General features: G+C 55.1%; 7 protein-coding genes and 1 non-coding gene across 8 annotated transcripts; 3 read left to right on the plus strand and 5 right to left on the minus strand.

Annotated features, from left to right (window-relative positions):
- Window positions 1-110: 110 nt before the first annotated feature.
- On the minus strand, window positions 111-1343 carry N656DRAFT_349642 (uncharacterized protein). Its single transcript, XM_064809328.1, has 3 exons — window positions 1338-1343; window positions 841-1280; window positions 111-619 (listed from the first exon to the last, which is right to left on the minus strand). The coding sequence occupies exons 2-3, from the start codon at window positions 1037-1039 to the stop codon at window positions 486-488; spliced, it is 333 nt and encodes a 110-aa protein (XP_064666884.1). The 5' UTR covers window positions 1040-1280; window positions 1338-1343; the 3' UTR covers window positions 111-485.
- A 269-nt stretch (window positions 1344-1612) lies between these two features.
- On the minus strand, window positions 1613-3547 carry N656DRAFT_688894 (acid protease; the record flags this gene model as incomplete). The annotated part of the gene is made up of 1 exon (XM_064810636.1): window positions 1613-3547. A coding segment is annotated over one exon (1935 nt), but the record flags the coding sequence as incomplete, so codon positions are not given.
- Window positions 3548-4585: 1038 nt separating this feature from the next.
- N656DRAFT_791979 (actin depolymerizing protein) lies at window positions 4586-5751 on the plus strand (the record flags this gene model as incomplete). The annotated part of the gene is made up of 3 exons (XM_064817033.1): window positions 4586-4604; window positions 4685-5277; window positions 5356-5751. The coding sequence occupies 3 exons, from the start codon at window positions 4586-4588 to the stop codon at window positions 5749-5751; spliced, it is 1008 nt and encodes a 335-aa protein (XP_064666886.1).
- A 946-nt stretch (window positions 5752-6697) lies between these two features.
- On the plus strand, window positions 6698-7767 carry N656DRAFT_783225 (uncharacterized protein). Its single transcript, XM_064815906.1, has one exon. It carries the CDS (start codon window positions 6962-6964, stop codon window positions 7658-7660), a length of 699 nt encoding a protein of 232 aa, XP_064666887.1. The 5' UTR covers window positions 6698-6961; the 3' UTR covers window positions 7661-7767.
- Window positions 7768-8212: 445 nt separating this feature from the next.
- On the minus strand, window positions 8213-9538 carry N656DRAFT_771167 (Clavaminate synthase-like protein; the record flags this gene model as incomplete). The annotated part of the gene is made up of 4 exons (XM_064813835.1): window positions 8213-8243; window positions 8296-8793; window positions 8862-8939; window positions 9000-9538. The coding sequence occupies 4 exons, from the start codon at window positions 9536-9538 to the stop codon at window positions 8213-8215; spliced, it is 1146 nt and encodes a 381-aa protein (XP_064666888.1).
- Window positions 9539-10044: 506 nt separating this feature from the next.
- On the minus strand, window positions 10045-10127 carry N656DRAFT_t122. The gene has a single exon. It is a non-coding gene; the product is annotated as a tRNA-Asp (tRNA).
- Window positions 10128-10253: 126 nt separating this feature from the next.
- On the plus strand, window positions 10254-12858 carry N656DRAFT_831713 (uncharacterized protein). The gene is made up of 3 exons (XM_064818635.1): window positions 10254-10304; window positions 10458-10987; window positions 11056-12858. The coding sequence occupies exons 1-3, from the start codon at window positions 10299-10301 to the stop codon at window positions 12683-12685; spliced, it is 2166 nt and encodes a 721-aa protein (XP_064666889.1). The 5' UTR covers window positions 10254-10298; the 3' UTR covers window positions 12686-12858.
- A 173-nt stretch (window positions 12859-13031) lies between these two features.
- Window positions 13032-16214, minus strand: N656DRAFT_783227 (uncharacterized protein). Its single transcript, XM_064815907.1, has 9 exons — window positions 15711-16214; window positions 15398-15637; window positions 15102-15336; window positions 14747-15034; window positions 14496-14693; window positions 14389-14436; window positions 13406-14323; window positions 13248-13354; window positions 13032-13179 (listed from the first exon to the last, which is right to left on the minus strand). Exons 1-9 carry the CDS (start codon window positions 15799-15801, stop codon window positions 13079-13081), a joined length of 2226 nt encoding a protein of 741 aa, XP_064666890.1. The 5' UTR covers window positions 15802-16214; the 3' UTR covers window positions 13032-13078.
- Between the last annotated feature and the right edge of the window lie 202 nt (window positions 16215-16416).

Consider the following 16416-nt stretch of genomic DNA (forward strand, 5'->3'; position numbering starts at 1 on the left):
ATCATGGAGCGAGAGTTGCCTGACTTGGTGTTGAGCGCTACTCTAGTCATATTCTGCTCCTTACTTTGTTATTAGTCGAGTATACGACAGACATCCACTCACTGGCTTGTATTGCAGATGGTGCTTATACATGTCTGCATGGTTCCATTCCCGTATGCTAGACCTCGGCTCCTCGAGCGTCTTGTATTCAACCACAAGACTCTCAAGTCTCAACTATTTGAATTCATGGCGATTTCATCCTGCTTCCAATCCTCATATCTGATGTTACAGTCATACATACGCCGCCCTGGTATCATTTGATCATCATAACTCAAGCATTCAGTCTCCCAACGTAAACTCCCAAACAACTTCCACATAGTCCCACCCAATACATATTCAAACAGTACGCACTCCTCAGTCACCAGGCGATCCCTTGGGTAACTGATTTCCCCGGCCTAAACCCCACTCTTGCCTTCAATATTTGAATTGGAATGAAGCGACTCAGTTTAGTTGGTCTTCTTCCCTCCCGCGCCGGCACCATTCATGCCCACCGGCTTGCGTCCCTGGCGCTGTTGTGGTTGGACATAGGTGATGTATGCATAACCCGCGGCAGCAATCACGCCCAAGACGACAATGTTGCCTGGCAGTGAGTGATTAGCAAATGGATCGACCAGTCGCCAAATGTGAGTCCGGTCAGGTCCCATCAGGCGGTTCCTTCAACAGAATCATGCATCAAAGCCGACAACAGACTCAATGGCGTCCTGCCAGACGGACCGATCACCGACGGACGGAGATGATACACGCAAAGAACCGCAAGGAAGGAAAACAAGTAAAATAAACAGGGAATGATGGAAAACTTACTGGCAACGAACTTGCCCACCCCGCCAACAAGGTCGACCACGCCCTTGCCCAGGTCGCCGACCAGGGCAAAGAAGCCGCTGAAGAGGCCAAAGACTCCGGTGATGAAGGAGTGCACGATGGAGTAGGCTGTGCCAAAGACGGACGAGAGCAGCTCGGCGATGGACTTGAGGAAGTCGGCGATTGCTGAGGTGATGGCCATGATGACTCGATGTGCTGATGTTGGTGTTTGTGTTGGTGCTGAGTTGTGGTTTGTGTTGGTTCGGGTTCAGGTAGGGTTGCTGGCTTCAGTTGGTGTGATTCTTTAGCACACGAATTGGTGATGGTACTGATAAACTGGATAGGTAACAACAGATGGCTTTTAATACAGGAAAGGCAAGAGGTGGTGGTGTTGTTGTAAGTGACGGCTGACGTACGTGGGTGTCATGACGTCAGATCCCTTACTTCAAGTCTCAGGCCTGTCAACAATGAACTGATCGACATTGGTTCGCTGAACTCACAGGTTTATTATGTGAGTGAGTGAAGCCTCGCCGGATTGGGTGCATCCATCTTTGATGGTGGTGGCTTGCAAGCAAATAATACCGGTTTGCTGTGGGCGAGCCAAGACTGTTCCGATGGTGGTGTAGGGAGATGTCATCACGGTCGAGGGAAGCATGCCGCCGAAAGTAACAGTCAGGCGCCAAACATGCAATGGGGTATCTATTACAATTACTACTGCGACCAGATGTCCTCCAGTTCTAGTACTCCCAGTTTGCTAGATATGACTCTACTTCCCACCACCGCCAGATTCTACCTCCTTTCCTTTCCCTTGTGATGACTCCGCAACAGCTGGCTCATCACTCGGCTGCGCGGCCTGCGATGATGCACCAGCAGCTAGCCCCGCTGCCTCACTGCTGGCACCCGCGTCTTGACCTGGGTTCGATACAGGCGCCGGGGCCACCATGGGAGTCGAGAGTTGTGAGCTGAGAGCAGGAAGCTGAGGGGCTACGACATTGGCCGCGGCACCTTCCTCCTGTCTCTCTTGAATCACCGGCAAAGGCCCCGGCGGTCCCTGCGCGACAGGCGCTTCAGGCGGACCCTGAACCGTCTCAGATGGCTGAGATTCTGTTCCTGCTTCCTCGCCTCCTTTCTCCGTCACAGCTCCTTTTCGATCCCCCAGACAGAGGCGTTTCAAGATGACGGCAGCCGCAATTGCACTAACAAGTAGCAGCACGCCAAAGCCCACACCAACGCCGATGGCGACGTCTCGCCAGTGGTCGGCTTCCCAGTCAGCCAAGATCTGGTCGGGGGCCTGGGAAGACACGCCGTTTGTCGACGTGGGACCGGCGCAACCGGCGGTGCCGCAGTCAGATCTGCATGACGAGCTGGTGCAAAACAAGGCAGCGGATGGCGCGTACGCCCCGTATTGTTCGAAGGCTACAATTCTAGGTGAGGGCGCGTCGGAAGAGAACCTGGCTGGGGCGATGGCGACCTCCTGGTTGGCAAGGTCGAACACGAGGTAGGAGCGTCGGAGCAAGGAACTTCCGAGGTTGTAGTAGTATGAGGATGACGACGAGGAGCTGGATGAGCTGGAGCTGGTGGTGCGTTTTTGGACACCAAAGAGGCACACATTTGTCAAATTCCGGTACCTATAGCTGGTAAAGTCTGGCGACATGGTACTCAGTGGAATGATGAGGTCAGAGAGCTGCACATTAAGCGAAGGTCCCCCGGTGCCACCCAGCTCAAAAACAAATCTGGAGGAATTGGTCTTGGCAGCGTCGCATGGGATTGTGGTATAAGCCAATGTCTTGTTGTAGGTGGCCCCGGCCATGGTTGCTATCTTGTCGGCTAGCAGCTCAGGGAGGTAGGAGAAGAGCTCTCCAGGCCCAATAGTGACATCCAGGGGGAAGTCATTAGACTTGACGGGAGGCATAACAGATCCCGAGTCGGTTGTGCCGTTGATGCTGTTGAGGGTAACACCAAAAGAACCGCTGTATGAGTAACTATATGGGGACTTCCCTGGCAACCGGAGCAGACTGCCTGTGAATCTCGATTGATCGACGGCACCAAACAACAGGCCCCCGGATGAGCCTTCTGGGTTGTCGAGCCACATGCTGTACGCTGGGGTAGCAATCTTGCCGGACGAAACCATGCGGTCCATGAAGTTTGGATAGCCGCCGCTAGAGTAGCTCACGGACCGATTGCTGCCGAGTCCAAGCACTCCGATCCAACGATTGGCCGTCCTGACTACACCCATGGGATAGTCGTCCATCTCGACGCCGCCCACCACCAACTTGTCGGTGATGTTTTCGCCCGACGCGTACAAGTCGTCCACGTAGTTGGGCATGAAATCGCTGTAACGCGAGTTCGCGGGAAGATATGTCTGGGACAGGGAGGAGTTGTAGCTGCCCCAAGGGCAACTAGGGTCGGGTATTTCGAGCTCGTCATAGTACGAGTAGTCCTCGTAGTCTCCGTAGTAGTTGCGGTAGTACCAAGTTGGGGAGCAGTCTAGTGTATTCGCGTCAGGCACCCACGTGTCGCCGGCAGAGGGCGAGACGAGGAGGGACAGCGGTTGGCCGGGCGTGCCAACTGTGACATTCACAACCCAGGCAAAGCCACCTGCCGACCAGAGCCCTGCCTGCTCTGAGGCAGCGCGCGCTGTGAGTCCATGGACGGGCACATCTCTGTGCTGGGAGAAGGGCAGGAGGACGTATGCGGCGGTTGATGTGGCGCCCAAGGCGCAGATGGCGATGGTTGATAAGCGAGTGTGAAGCGCCATTCGCGCGGTGGCTGACGCCAAACTGATTAGGTAAAAGAACGACGGGAGTAAGTGAAGGAACGCCGATCTACATCGACATGGTGAATCGTGTTATACACGTATCTGAACGAGCGACAAGTGATCGAGAAAGAGAGACACAGAGAACGATTGATGCAGCGGGCTTGTGAGAAAAAGGAGTCACTCGAGGATATTTTCCGTTCCTTGCTTTGCCAAGAAAGCGTTAACGACCCTGGAACAGGCGCCGGTGATGATTGGCAACAGAAACGACAGCTTCCAAATTAGGACGTTGAATTTGGGGGCCAAGGATCAGGGCTCGGCAGACCCAGTTTGTATACCTGGATCTTCTGATAGGTACCTTAATGCACAGAGAGCTTCCAGAGAACAGATACAAGACCGAATACATAGAGTGGCGGAAAGGCTGAAATGAAGAAGAGAAGGGGAAAAACTCCGTAAATTTCTCTGCAATGTCGTGACAATTCCCTCATGTCTCGCCTCGGATAGGGGTGGCTGCCTATTTTGTCCAGAACTCATTGCAACTCTGCAATTATGCCTGGAACTTGTGTCTGCTCACGTTGGTCCAAACGGCCCGGATCGATAGCCCAATGTTACTGCTTTGGCATAAATGATGGGTGCAGCGGAACTTGGGAGCAAACAACTCCAAGATTCCTTCAGGGACTGATCGATCCATGGAGTGAGATTAAGGTCGTGGAACTGGAACTTGTCGTTGGGATGAATCTACCTTAGGATGGAGACAGAAGTGACAGGACTCAGGAAGGTGCACCGCGCAGCTTGTCGCCAAATGGGGCAAAATGCCTTCCGCAATCCGCAGCGCCTTGCACCCCGCAGTCCCCCACTTCATCTGATGGTCCCACTGCGTGACAGCGGTACCAGGTTCCCTCCAACAACGTGGAGGCTCGATAAACAAAACAGAAGGTGCACTGTGTCTCGTCTTCACAATTCTGCGGGTCAAGTCCCTGCGACGAGCTCGTGATGCAGTCCGGAATATCAGGTGAACCACCACAACCCTAGCACGCTTTACGTATTGAGAGAACTGTGCGGCTGATGGCGTGTGTTCCCGGTTGATTGCAGCCTCGCAGGAGCTGGTCTCCCAGTTCAATGAGCTCCTCGCCTCCGACAGGCACTTTGGTCTCCTCGCTACCATCTCGTCCGAGAAGCTGCAGCCTCTAACGCTGCTGACAGCGTCATCTCCCGGGAGCTCTTTCTCGTCCAATGTCGACACCCTCCTCCAGCCGCACATCAAGCCTAATGAAGCCCTGTACATCATCCTACGCCGGTATACGTCCACCCCGGCCCTCGTTGCCGTGACGTATGTGCCCGATCCCGCTCCGGTGCGTCAGAAGATGCTGTTCTCCTCGACGCGCCTGTCTCTCGTGCGCGAGCTGGGAAGCGAGCACTTCCGCGAGACTATTTTTGCGACCACTGCCGAAGAGCTCACCAGCGCCGGCTTCGAGAAACATGACGCACACACGGCATTGGAGGCCCCTCTTACCGAGGAGGAAAGGAGCCTAGGCGAGGTGCGGCGCGCCGAGCAGGAAGCTGGAATGGGTACCAGCACGCGCGAGCTCCATCTGAGCAAGAACATGGCCATGCCGGTTGCAGAACCTGCCATGGCGGCCCTGCGAGAGCTGGGTTCGGGGACTGACAGATCCTTGGTTATGCTAGTGAGTGCCAACAGATCCGCATATCAGTACCACCTACGCATCATTAGTGCTGACATGTCGGCCTCCCCGTCTTCACAGAAAATCAACCCCGACTCGGAATCTGTCGAGCTCGTTCCCAACGAGGCAACCCCTTCCTCGATACCAGAGCTGGCGCAGGCAATCTCGACAACGGAGCCCCGCTTTACCTTTTACAGGTTTACGCACTCGTACAACGGCAGCGAGACCAGCCCGCTTCTGTTTCTCTACACATGTCCCAGCAACCCTAGCACCAAGGCGATCAAGTTCCGCATGATGTACCCGCTGATGAAGAGGGCCCTGTTGGATATTGCCGAAAAGGAAGCGAGGTTGCTTCCCGACAAGAAGTTTGAAGTCGAGGAGCCGAGTGAGATCACAGAGGAGGCAGTTCTTGCCGAGTTGCATCCCAGAGCCGAGGTGAAGAAGGGGTTTGCCCGTCCCAAGCGGCCAGGCCGGTGATGATATCACAATTTTGATTGTCAGTTAGCGGAGCTTGCGCTCTTTGCAAGGGCTGCGCCGTCGAGCCATACTTAGATGGCGAGACAACGCCCCTCATGAATCTGAATCAATGCCCAAACCTGGCCCTATTCCTCCTACCGGTTTCGCTACGTCCCCAGTGCATCGCCTATGCCGTGGCGGAAGTTATTGTCGGGAGTTACGCATTCTACAAAGCTAGCATCTCTGTCGGGGGAACAGAGAGCAGCGGCTATCTCACACAGAAGACGATCTGGTTCCCGGAATCTTTGTTTGGCTTCGGTTTAAAATACTGTTCGAGACCCGTCAAAGCCTGTATGCGCAAAACAGGCTTGGTAGAATTCGAACTGTTGACGTGTTAGCAGCGAGCAACAACACCACATCCTCTTCGCTGTTCGAGGACAAGTATCCGTCACGAAGATAATTGCTCACTACAACTACCAAATACATGGCTATAAATAACACATATAAAAACGACTCTGATTTATCCCTGGAACTGATAACATCAACAGCCGCTTTACCATCGACTTCGTCAACAGCCGCTTTTACCAGCAACTTCATCAACCACCAATCTTCCCATCGTCTTCCCCATATCTCACCCTATTCCTCGTGACAACATCACATGGCGGCTACCACAATGTACGGCGCCCTCTTTATGGACGTCAGTGGCCATTACCTGTTCGTTGACCAGCTTTCCGCTGGCTACACTTGCCAAGCCCAGCTCGTTTACCATTGCGAGACAGGGGAGTTGGCGGTCCGGAAGGTCCTCCATCGTCGTCTTCTTCAAGGACAGGAGAACGACGCTAACGTTGATCGCCGGGAAGCCCGGACTCGGCCCGCAGCCGAGTTCCATAACGAGGTTGTCATTGTGCCGGTTCTGATTGCAGCCGCGGGCGGTGATGTTCGCCTTCGCATCCCAAAACTACTGTCTAACGCGACCATCGCCAGCGAGGGGTCGAATAAGTATAGCAAGGTTTCATTCTGGAGCCTCTGCAACGGGGGCACCCTTCATGATTTTGTCGAGCATTGCTGGGACCGCGGGGTAAGCCTCCATTACGGGTTTGTCCTTCGATTCCTTCGCCAGATGCTCGAGACCCTGCGTGTAATGTACACGAAGACAGGTCCCGGGATGCCAATCTTCCATGGCGACCTGCATCCCGGCAATGTGATGCTGCACTTCCCATCTCATGAAACCATGCCTGACTTCTACCTCATTGACTTTGGTCAGGCCGGCTATGCCAGGCGATACCCCTATTACCAGGGAGACGATCTCCGCGTTTGGGACATCCCCGACCTGATGAACATCATCGAAACCAAGCTGTTCAGGCTAACCCTCCCCATTGCAGGGCCCGGCGCCGTCCACCACCACGAGGGACTCATGGCTCTCCTCAACGAGCAAAACACCTCCAACCCAATCTGCGTCGCCTACCAAGTCCTGCGGAGACTCGACCGTCAGTATGCGATCAACAAGAATCTCGCCGTGACGCAGAGCCGTAGTACCCAGCAGCAGCCGACGCGCCTCGTCGTGCCCTGCCTGGACGGCATCATCAACTATGTCGCGGCCCACGCCACGCACGCCGAGCCTTCGCTGGTGGCCAGCGGCAACTGGCGGGCGTTTAACCAGACCTACTGCTCGCTGTACGAGCTTGGGTCGTGCCCGCCTCAGCCCGTCAGACGGCCTCTTCTCTTCCCGACGGCGCAGGAGCTGCTGGCGATTCGGAACGTGCCCGGCCCGTGGTACGTGGCGCGTGTGGATGTGGCGGTTGGCCAGTACGATTTTAGGGTGCGCAAGGTGCTGGATGGCGCGCATCATCGGCCGAATGAGGACAATACCGACTCGGATACGGAGGAGGCGTATATGTGGTCGGATGAGGATGAGTCGGGGGGTTGTTAAGAGGGAGTCAGCGGCCATGAGGGGATGAGGATATGAGGATATGAGGGAGTGTTGCCCGTAGGGTAGTGTAGCGTGTAGACTACCTAAATAACGAACATGAATATATGCTTCGGCGATGAGCCAAGCGAAGATTGACCAAACACCCGCTTCTGAGCCCATTCAGGGAGCCGCTTGATGGCCTTCTTGTACTCATCGTACGCCTTCTTCATCTTGTAGGGCGAAAGATTAGTGATCAGTGATGTCTTTTCTATATACCGACCGAGTGGTGTCTGAATAGAATAGAGAGGGAAGCGATGACCAAAGAGAACGACTGAGTATTACAAGTAGGTGACCGTAGCCTCAGCTGCATGAGGGAGTGAGTCAAAGTAAATGCTTGTTTGCAACACGATGTAGATTCGTTTGATTCCTTTACTTTCTACAGCATGCCCCCGTTTGATACTTGCCTGCTGTGGTATAATGCGTGGCCGACGATTCGACTCAGTCCACGCGCAATAGCTAACTCCAACTCCCAACTAGCCACACAAGGTCACGCTGTGCGTGTTTGACGATATGTCATGCCATCAGTGCGATATGCTTCAACTCACTAATACAGGCGTCAGTTTGTATACCGAAACAACAGAGCAAGAATAACATACTTTGAAACTTGCTCGCCGACTTTGATAGGCGGGTACTCCGCCTCCTCGCCCTCATCTCTACCAAGCTGGAACTGCTCAGCCCGGACACGCCGCGCCTCTTCGGCGAGCGCGGGGATCGGCGCCAGGTCATAATCCGAGGACAGATGCCAGAAAAAAGTCGACGAAATCCGGATCAAGGGCCGTTCGGGGAACCGTGTCTTACGGTCCTCGATCACCTGGACTGTTCGTTCGTTGACCACCACCTCGTGGTAGCCGGCCTTGATGAGACCGCCCGTGATGTACTCGAGCTGCTTGCCCGCTTGGACCAGCAGGTAGTTACCTTGGGGGATCTTGACTGGGATTCGCTTGCCTGTGTTGCGTGCCCAGATGTGCAGGCCGGGATAGCGAGAGCGGCCGTGGATGGTTAGGAAGTTGAGATCGGTGTGGAAGCCGGCGAGGATGGTGTCCTTCTTGCCGTACTTGGAGAGATCGGAGGCTGTTGGCGCGAGGAGATGAGGCCTAGGATTAAGGGGTTAGATATTTTTCCCCTGGCGGTGAAATGGGTATGTGTTTGATGAGAGTCATACCCGTATCTACCAGCATCTTTGAATGTGTCTGCTGGTAGTCCCAAGCCCACGGCGGTCATTTGGGCGAGGCCTTCAACGCTGCCATGCGAAGTTAGATAACCCGTGTAACCGAGTGTGCAAGGCTCTGGAACAGCTCACGCATTCTTCATAGATGAGCCCCATTTGTTCATCACTGGGCCCCAGCGCTCCTTGATATGGGGCGCTTCAGGGGTGACGTTGTCGGCATTCAGCCCTGGAAACTGCGTCTTGTAGGGCGGTGGCTCGACCATCCTCCAGAAGAATCTGCATTTTGGATCCGGGTGGTGCCCCGTAATGTCCAGCGGCCGCTCCGAGGGAGCAAGTCGTTCAATCACACGCAGACACGGCTCATCGACGGCGCACTTTGGCTTCTCCGTGTTCTCCAGAGTTACTCCGATCTGGTAGCTGAACTCTGGGCGCTCATCCTTCTTGAGAAGTTCCTCGGGTTGGGCAAAGTAATTTTCAAGCAGATCGAGGAACACGGTGTTGTCCTCCTCTGCCACCCGAGAGTCATGCAACACCAGGGCGCCATATGTGATCAAAGCGTTTGCTGCCTTGGTGCATTCAGCTTTGACCTCAGGAGAGTCTCGCCCCTGCTGAAGAAAGACATCGAGATCGATGATGGGCAGGTCCATCGAGAATTCCTCTAACGCCGACATGGTCCGGGACGGTGATCGGTTTTCTAAGAAACTTGAGGCGGGATATCAAATGGTGAAATTCATCAGATCTTAAATTTGAATTGCGAAACAGGTCTCGATTCTCGAACGGTCTGCCGTGGGGCTGGAAACGGAAAAACTTCACAGTAAATACAGAAAGCTCAAAGATAACTACCCGAGGTGCCTGAGCCTCAACTTAGACGAGGCAAATTCAGCGTGGAGAAGACCCCAGATAAGGAAGGTGTTGAGCGGGTTGATGGGGATGCAAAGAAAATCTGGAGAGGGTTCACATGCTCAACACGCCCTCCCCACTCACCCAATCCCGCCAGTCGCCGAACGCCGATTGGGGGTTACCAGCCAGGTGAGACCTGGACGAACTCATCGTTGCTTGATGGAAGCAAGACTTCGCTAGCATCTGACCCAACTCTTCGGTTCGCTAAGGGGGGAAAGACGGAGGGGGGAACAATGGAGGGGATGGAGGGGCGAAAAAAAGGAAGCAAAAATTAGGTCTCTCCCGCCGGGAATTGAACCCGGGTCTCGAGCGATGTCGACAGGTGACAAGCTCACATACTGACCACTATACTACGGAAGATCTGCTGGTGTTGGCACCAGCCGTAGTGATTGGTTGGGAGGATTGCAAAATGTGCGGTATATATACCTCAGTACGCATCTCACACAATCAAACCATCCCATCAACAGCCCCAAATCATTTAGATGCTGAAGATCACCAACCATCGCGCCATCCCAACACTAACTTACGTGCATGGCAGTATGTACAGAGCTTTATTGAGTATGGGCTACTTAAGTTGCGAACAAGAAACTGTGTGATCCAGTCGGGCGGTCGGCTTTCACCATTGCAACTGAACTCCAGGTCCGGTAGCATCCGTCTTGAAGTTGACTATGGCATTGACAGCATGGGCATGTAATCAAATTCAGGAACGGGGCAGACGTTCCTTGCAGGTTCGGTATAACTGCTGAGCTAAGGACAAGGGAACACAATATGGGAATTCCTGCGAACCCCAACCCGCAGTACCTACACCGGAGTACACCCTGTCCTGGCACGCAAAAACCGGTTTCTGGTACCGCTGTACAACACGATCGATCTGGGAAACCAAGGTTTGGCTTCCGCCGACCAGGGGTTATAGAAAACAATGCCTCGCCTGCAAGCCCAAATCCATACCTGCCAACGCACTGCAATGTTCCAGGAGCGAGCGAGGCCGAGGAATGGGATGTGAAACCTCGGGCTGAGAATAACACGGAAATCGTACATGATATGTGGGCTGTCATCATTCCGTTAGCAATCGTTGCAGCATGGCTGGGCAGAGCAGTGGCCGAGGTGCCCTTGAATTCAAACTCATCTGAGGGAAACATAGCAGGTTCGGCTGCTAGTACCTTGAGTACAGATTCTGGTTGCGTTTCAGTGGTGCAAGTCACGAAAACATCGGCACTGAGGTATGTTGCCATTGCCGGCTCGATTTTGGTGAGAATAACGCTCACGCGACTGCTGACGACTTGGACAGCACCGTGACGACAACTTTGACGGTTGCCAGTCCCTTCCCGTCAACGAAGACAAATCTCACAAGACATGGCACTACGACGCTTCAGACATCACCTGCAAGTCTACGACGAGCTTCCCATGGCATATCTGCTAACTCGACCAAGACCTTGGTCTGCTTGTCGGGCACCGCCTACTCGGGTCCATGTACTTGCCTCAGCATATCTCGCTCGACGGTGCTTGTGACGGCAGACATTACGACTTTCACTTTGACCACGACGGCGGCAGCGAACGGGACGAGAGCGCCTTCTTATCCAGCTAACCGGACGCTTGCTATGGGAGCAAGTAGCAGCCCGACATCCCTCAGCTCCAGTATAACTCGCTTCTCAGCAGTAGACCAAAAGACCACAACGCCTGAGACGCATACACCGGCACCGGCCTTCTCCAGCAGCACCTCAGCTCCTTCATCCATCGGCTTTGAAACGTCCTTCCGTCGAATCATGGACGGATTCCCGGCAATGACGCCAGCCTTCAGCAATACAACCATGGAGTCACTCCGTCCGAGTAAGAGCCCAGTGGTTTACGTGCTAAATGCCACGACACTGGTCACTGTGACAACACCGGTCCGGGGAAGCACTTCAGTTCCCGCGTCCTTACCCAAGGACACCACCACCAGCGGGCGGTATCTCAACTCCGCCGCCCAATACACCAACACATCGAGTCTGACCGTCACCCCGCTTGCCAGAAACTCGACGACGGTTAAGCTACCACCGTTCGGTAATCTCACCACAACACCACCCGCCAACCACTCAGCCACAGCCCATGCCAACCCGCAAACCACTCTCCCCGCTTGGCTGCTCAAGAGCACACTACCCACCTACCACCACCCGACAGCAACCCTCACCCACAACCGCTGGCTGAACCTCAGCTCGCTCCCAGCCATAAACACAACCGGAACAGCAAGATGGTTCAACACCTCCCGCTACCTCAACACCTCCACGCCCTTGACCACCCCCACCCCCACCTCAACCTCAACCTCAACCCCACCCCCAACATTCACCTCACCAACAGCCGCATGCGACCCATCCAACCCAGGCTTCTCCATACGCATCTCCCAACAAAACGGACCCTTCCACAACTGGTACCTCCGCACCAGCGGACGGGGTCTGCTCTTCACCAGCCAGCGTTCCGGAGCAAGCTCCTTCAGCGTCGGGCCCGCGGGGCATCTGTGCGTGGCGAACGACGAGCGGTTTCTTGACCAGCACGGCATGCCCTATGTCGCGGCTCTGGGGATCAAGGAGGCAGTTGAGGGTGGGGCAGGGGGGGCAGGGGGGAGTAGTGTCTGGTTTGTGGCGGCGGGGGCGGTGGGCAAAGGGGGTTCGTTGGAGGGATATTACACGCCGTTGGAGTGTGCTGTTGGGGGTGGTAACGGGGATGGAGATGAGGGTGGTGGTGGTGGTGGTGGTAGGGGGAGGTTGAGCTGTCATGGGAGGAGTGATGATGGTGACGGTGGTGGTGATGGGGTTGATGAGGAGCAGGTGAGGTATTGGCTTGGCTGTGGGATGCAGTTGGACATGTCGAGGGATGGGAGCGCGGTTGTGCCGGTCAGGGGGCTGAATTGCTCTTCGGTGGCGTTGGAGGTTTTGGAGGGTTGATTCTGCCAGGAGGGAAGTCTCAGGGGATGTGATGATGGGCGCCCCAAAGAAGGGCGACACTGTTTGGTTCGTTGTTAGCATCCCTATTACTTGGCCAGTTTTGTAGACATTGGCCTTACAATGTCAATTAACGCGTGGGCAAGCATAGAAGCTCTAATTAGCGGTGTCCCCGGTGTAGGGACCTAACCCATAGCACACTCCATTCGATCGGTCGAACATGATGACAAAACGGATTCTGATATATGCTAGCTGCATTCGGCGTGAGATGGATACATCCAGTTCTCCAACCCGAAAGGACTGGCAGTGCCACTGTCCCGAGCCCATTGCATCCCCGATTCTTGTGTGACTACCGACAATGGAGAAAATGACGCTACATTATAGACGCGACACTCCCTAAAAGTAGAATTGCTGCTGTGGTGGCTGGCCAGGCGGAGGATGGGCGAGGAAGTCAAAGTTCATCGAGTCCATCCCGGTATTAAACGGGTCAGGCGATTCTACATTCCAGGTCAGCCGGGCTACTTGGAGTCCCAAAAAAGCTCAGTTGCCGGGATATGCCACCTACCCCAGAAGATGGAATCGTACAGATCCATCGGCGACATGTACGTGCTGGGATCAAAACTGGATATGTCGGGCATCTGCTGCTGAGGCATCTGAGAAAACGGGACCCTGCTTCGCGATTGGTCAGCTATCGGTCGACTGAGAAAGAAGGGGGTGACCTACCCAGCCGAAAAGTCGGCCACGGAGCCGCCGTTTTGTTGTTGCAGCTCTGCCATCGCCAATGCCGCGTTCTGGTGCGGATCTAGGTCTGCCTGGACACCCCGTGCTAGTTGTGCGTCCTGCCCGGGCATGGCACTGCCGATGAGATGGGCGGGCAGCATGGACTGTGAGGGGGTGCGAGTGCCCGAGCCGCTTACAGAGATGCTTCCTTCTCTCTTGAGCGATGGAGCAATCACGGACCCGTGGTCATAGATGTTTTTTAACGCCGTCAGAGCTCGTGACAAGGGGCCTGAGAGCTCAATGTCGTGCTCCGACCTGCGTATGTGGGGTTGGGGAGACGTCTGCTCCTTCGCTGCTGTTGCCGATAGCGCCGATATGAGGTCTCCCTGCAGTTGACGGACCTCAGGGTCGGTTTTCGTCTCTCCCAGGATGCCTAACAGGACGGCCGACGATAGGCCGTGGTAGGTGAATGCCCAAGACCTTGTGGGAATGACGGAGAGCTGGTGCATAGCGAGGAACATGCGCACAGTCTCGGCCAAGTTTAGCTTGCACCTGCCCGCGAGAAATTTCCTCTGGGGAGCATCGAGCCGGTTACTGTCACGTTGCAGTAGGGCGGGCCGGCAGCACACCGATATGATGAAGGATGTGTGAAGTCGGATTGCGAAATGCTGCAGCCGGTCTAACGCAGATTTGCACGCCTCTTTGCTGCGTAGTTGCAGTAGAAGCTTGTCACGGATAGTCTCGACTACCCGGCAGTTATCAAGTATCTGCCGGTAGTCTGCATTTGCAGCGGCGTCGGGGTTTAGCCTCTCGGAGATGAATTGGCAGAGATGATACATGGCCTCAAGGTATGCCCACCCCTCGGTATCTGCGGTCGGAGATAGAGGAATCGGACAGCAAGGCATATTCGTCATTGGGGGTCTATCAGGGATTTGTTTAGCAACCCCCCGCCGTCGGGTTGGGACGACGTGGGACTTCAAACTTACCGATCAAAAGAGAGTGAAGTTAAGGTATCATGCCAGCGGCAGGTCCACCTTGGCGTACTGTAAGCACATGCCTGGGTTGTGGTTCGTCTGACCAGGCCTGGACATACCATAGTTTTCTCCTTGACATTTCCTTCCTGACTGCATCAGGGGTATGCCGGCCGTCGAGTGGCTGCGTTCGGTGTAAGCCAAGCGACTGTGCCAGCCGGCAAGTGAGCCCGAGCAATGCCCACGAGGCCTCGGCCTTCATGTCGTTCAGCAGCACAAAGCTGGTCATGAGCAAAGCTTGGATAGAATCCAGGTTCGGCCTGCGGGGAACTTAGGCCCGTGTGAAGGCAGATATTGAGAGGGTCTTGCTCACCTCAGTAAGAAGTTCCCGAGCCTCAGGAAGTGAAAGGAAATTTGGATGTACTTTTGCGAGTCCCTGGTTCGAACATGATACGGTGAATCATGATATTGAGATCCGACAGCGAGAACTGCGAAGAGAATGGCCAGCCAAGATGCTGAAACCCGTTTCGTCGTTTTGGTCGAGGCCCTTGCATTCTTTGCGCGGTCTTCGAGGTAGACCATAAGCCTTGCCTCGAGGTCGTCAATGTCGATGACGAAGCCCCAGAACGGTTGCGGGATTTCCTTGTACGTTCGAAACAGTCTGACAGGGCCGTGTAAGCAAAGCAGTCTCACCGAAACCAACTTGGCACAGCACAGAACAGGCGTACTTCATAACCTCGCGGTCCGAGGGCAGTTCGGAGGCAATATCCGCGGTCAGTCTGTCCAGGTGGCGAGAGGACATAAGGGGGAAGGGCGCCGAGTTGTCCAGCCCGAGGAGGGAGCGCATGTCTTGGCGGATCCCGTTGACCTCCTGCTGCTCGTTGGCGGAGGATGTTTGTTCTCTGAGCAGGGCTGGTATGCTGTTTTGGCCAACATATCGTGTGGTCTCGGTGACATCGGGCTCTAGGAAGAAGGTCGGTAAGCGACGCGGTCAGCTAAGCTGGCTGTTTGTCGGTCTACGCACCGTATGCGCTTATAGCCTCGCGAGCGTCGTTGCTCTGGCTTCGGGCATCCTGCTCGTCGGGCGACCGCGCCCTCTTCTTTGCTGGCGTACTGTCCGGGGCAGTGGACGCACTCTTTGCGGTGGCCGATCGATTCGGCTTGTACGAGCAGAGCTGGGCATGCTCCCTCTTGACGCAGTTCTCGCACGGGCTCTTGTTGTCACACTTGACTTTCCTCTGTCTGCATGGCCAGCAGGCGGTGCCTAGTGGGGCGACATGAGCAACCGACATGACCTCGATGTATGACAACAGGCTGCGGTGCCGGGGTTTACTCACCGTATCGCACCTTGCGGTGGGAATGGATGATGCGGTTTGCCTCCTCCGGGGTGAGCTCCTCGAGGTTTGGACTCTGGTGCGCATCCGACATTTGCGGGGTTCGGGGAGACCGGGAATGCCGCTGAGGGCTGCGGGGGTGAGCCCGAAGGCCTGAAAGGCGGCAGGATTGCCTTTGTCGTCAAGGTCGCGTTCTGTGCCCCGGCCGCAGAAGTGGAGCGGGGGGCAGCCCGGGCGGGGATCTTGTGTGGGAATTACGCCGTTGACAGATCAATTGAATGCGGTTGGCTTCCAGGTTTGTTATCCGCGGCGGACAACGGTTCCCTACTCGACAAGCTGGGAGCCGGGTGTTGAATACCGATGGAAATCCGAGTCGGCGGCTCGTGGGCGGAGAAAAGGCCAAGCAATTTGGGTTCGGGGTTGTTGAGCCGAATTCAACCTTGGCAGCATCGGAAACCTCGGAGTTGGCGGCAAGATGGCAGTGTGGAAACCAAGCGAGGCACTGAGGTGCAACCCACAAAGTGAACGCGCCGCACCACCTATTGCAGCTTGGGTAAAACAGTTTACACCATTCATTCAAGTAGTGGCTAAGGTACACTACGGAGGTACTCCGTACAGTACTCTACTGTACATACTTTGTGGGTTGCACCTTACGACAGTCAACATCGCTACTTCTAGTAGATAGTGGTTCAAACCACTTACCACTGCT

The sequence above is a fragment of the Canariomyces notabilis genome (genome assembly GCF_033297395.1).
Source record: "Canariomyces notabilis strain CBS 508.74 unplaced genomic scaffold N656scaffold_26, whole genome shotgun sequence".
NCBI classification, from domain to species: domain Eukaryota; kingdom Fungi; phylum Ascomycota; class Sordariomycetes; order Sordariales; family Chaetomiaceae; genus Canariomyces; species Canariomyces notabilis.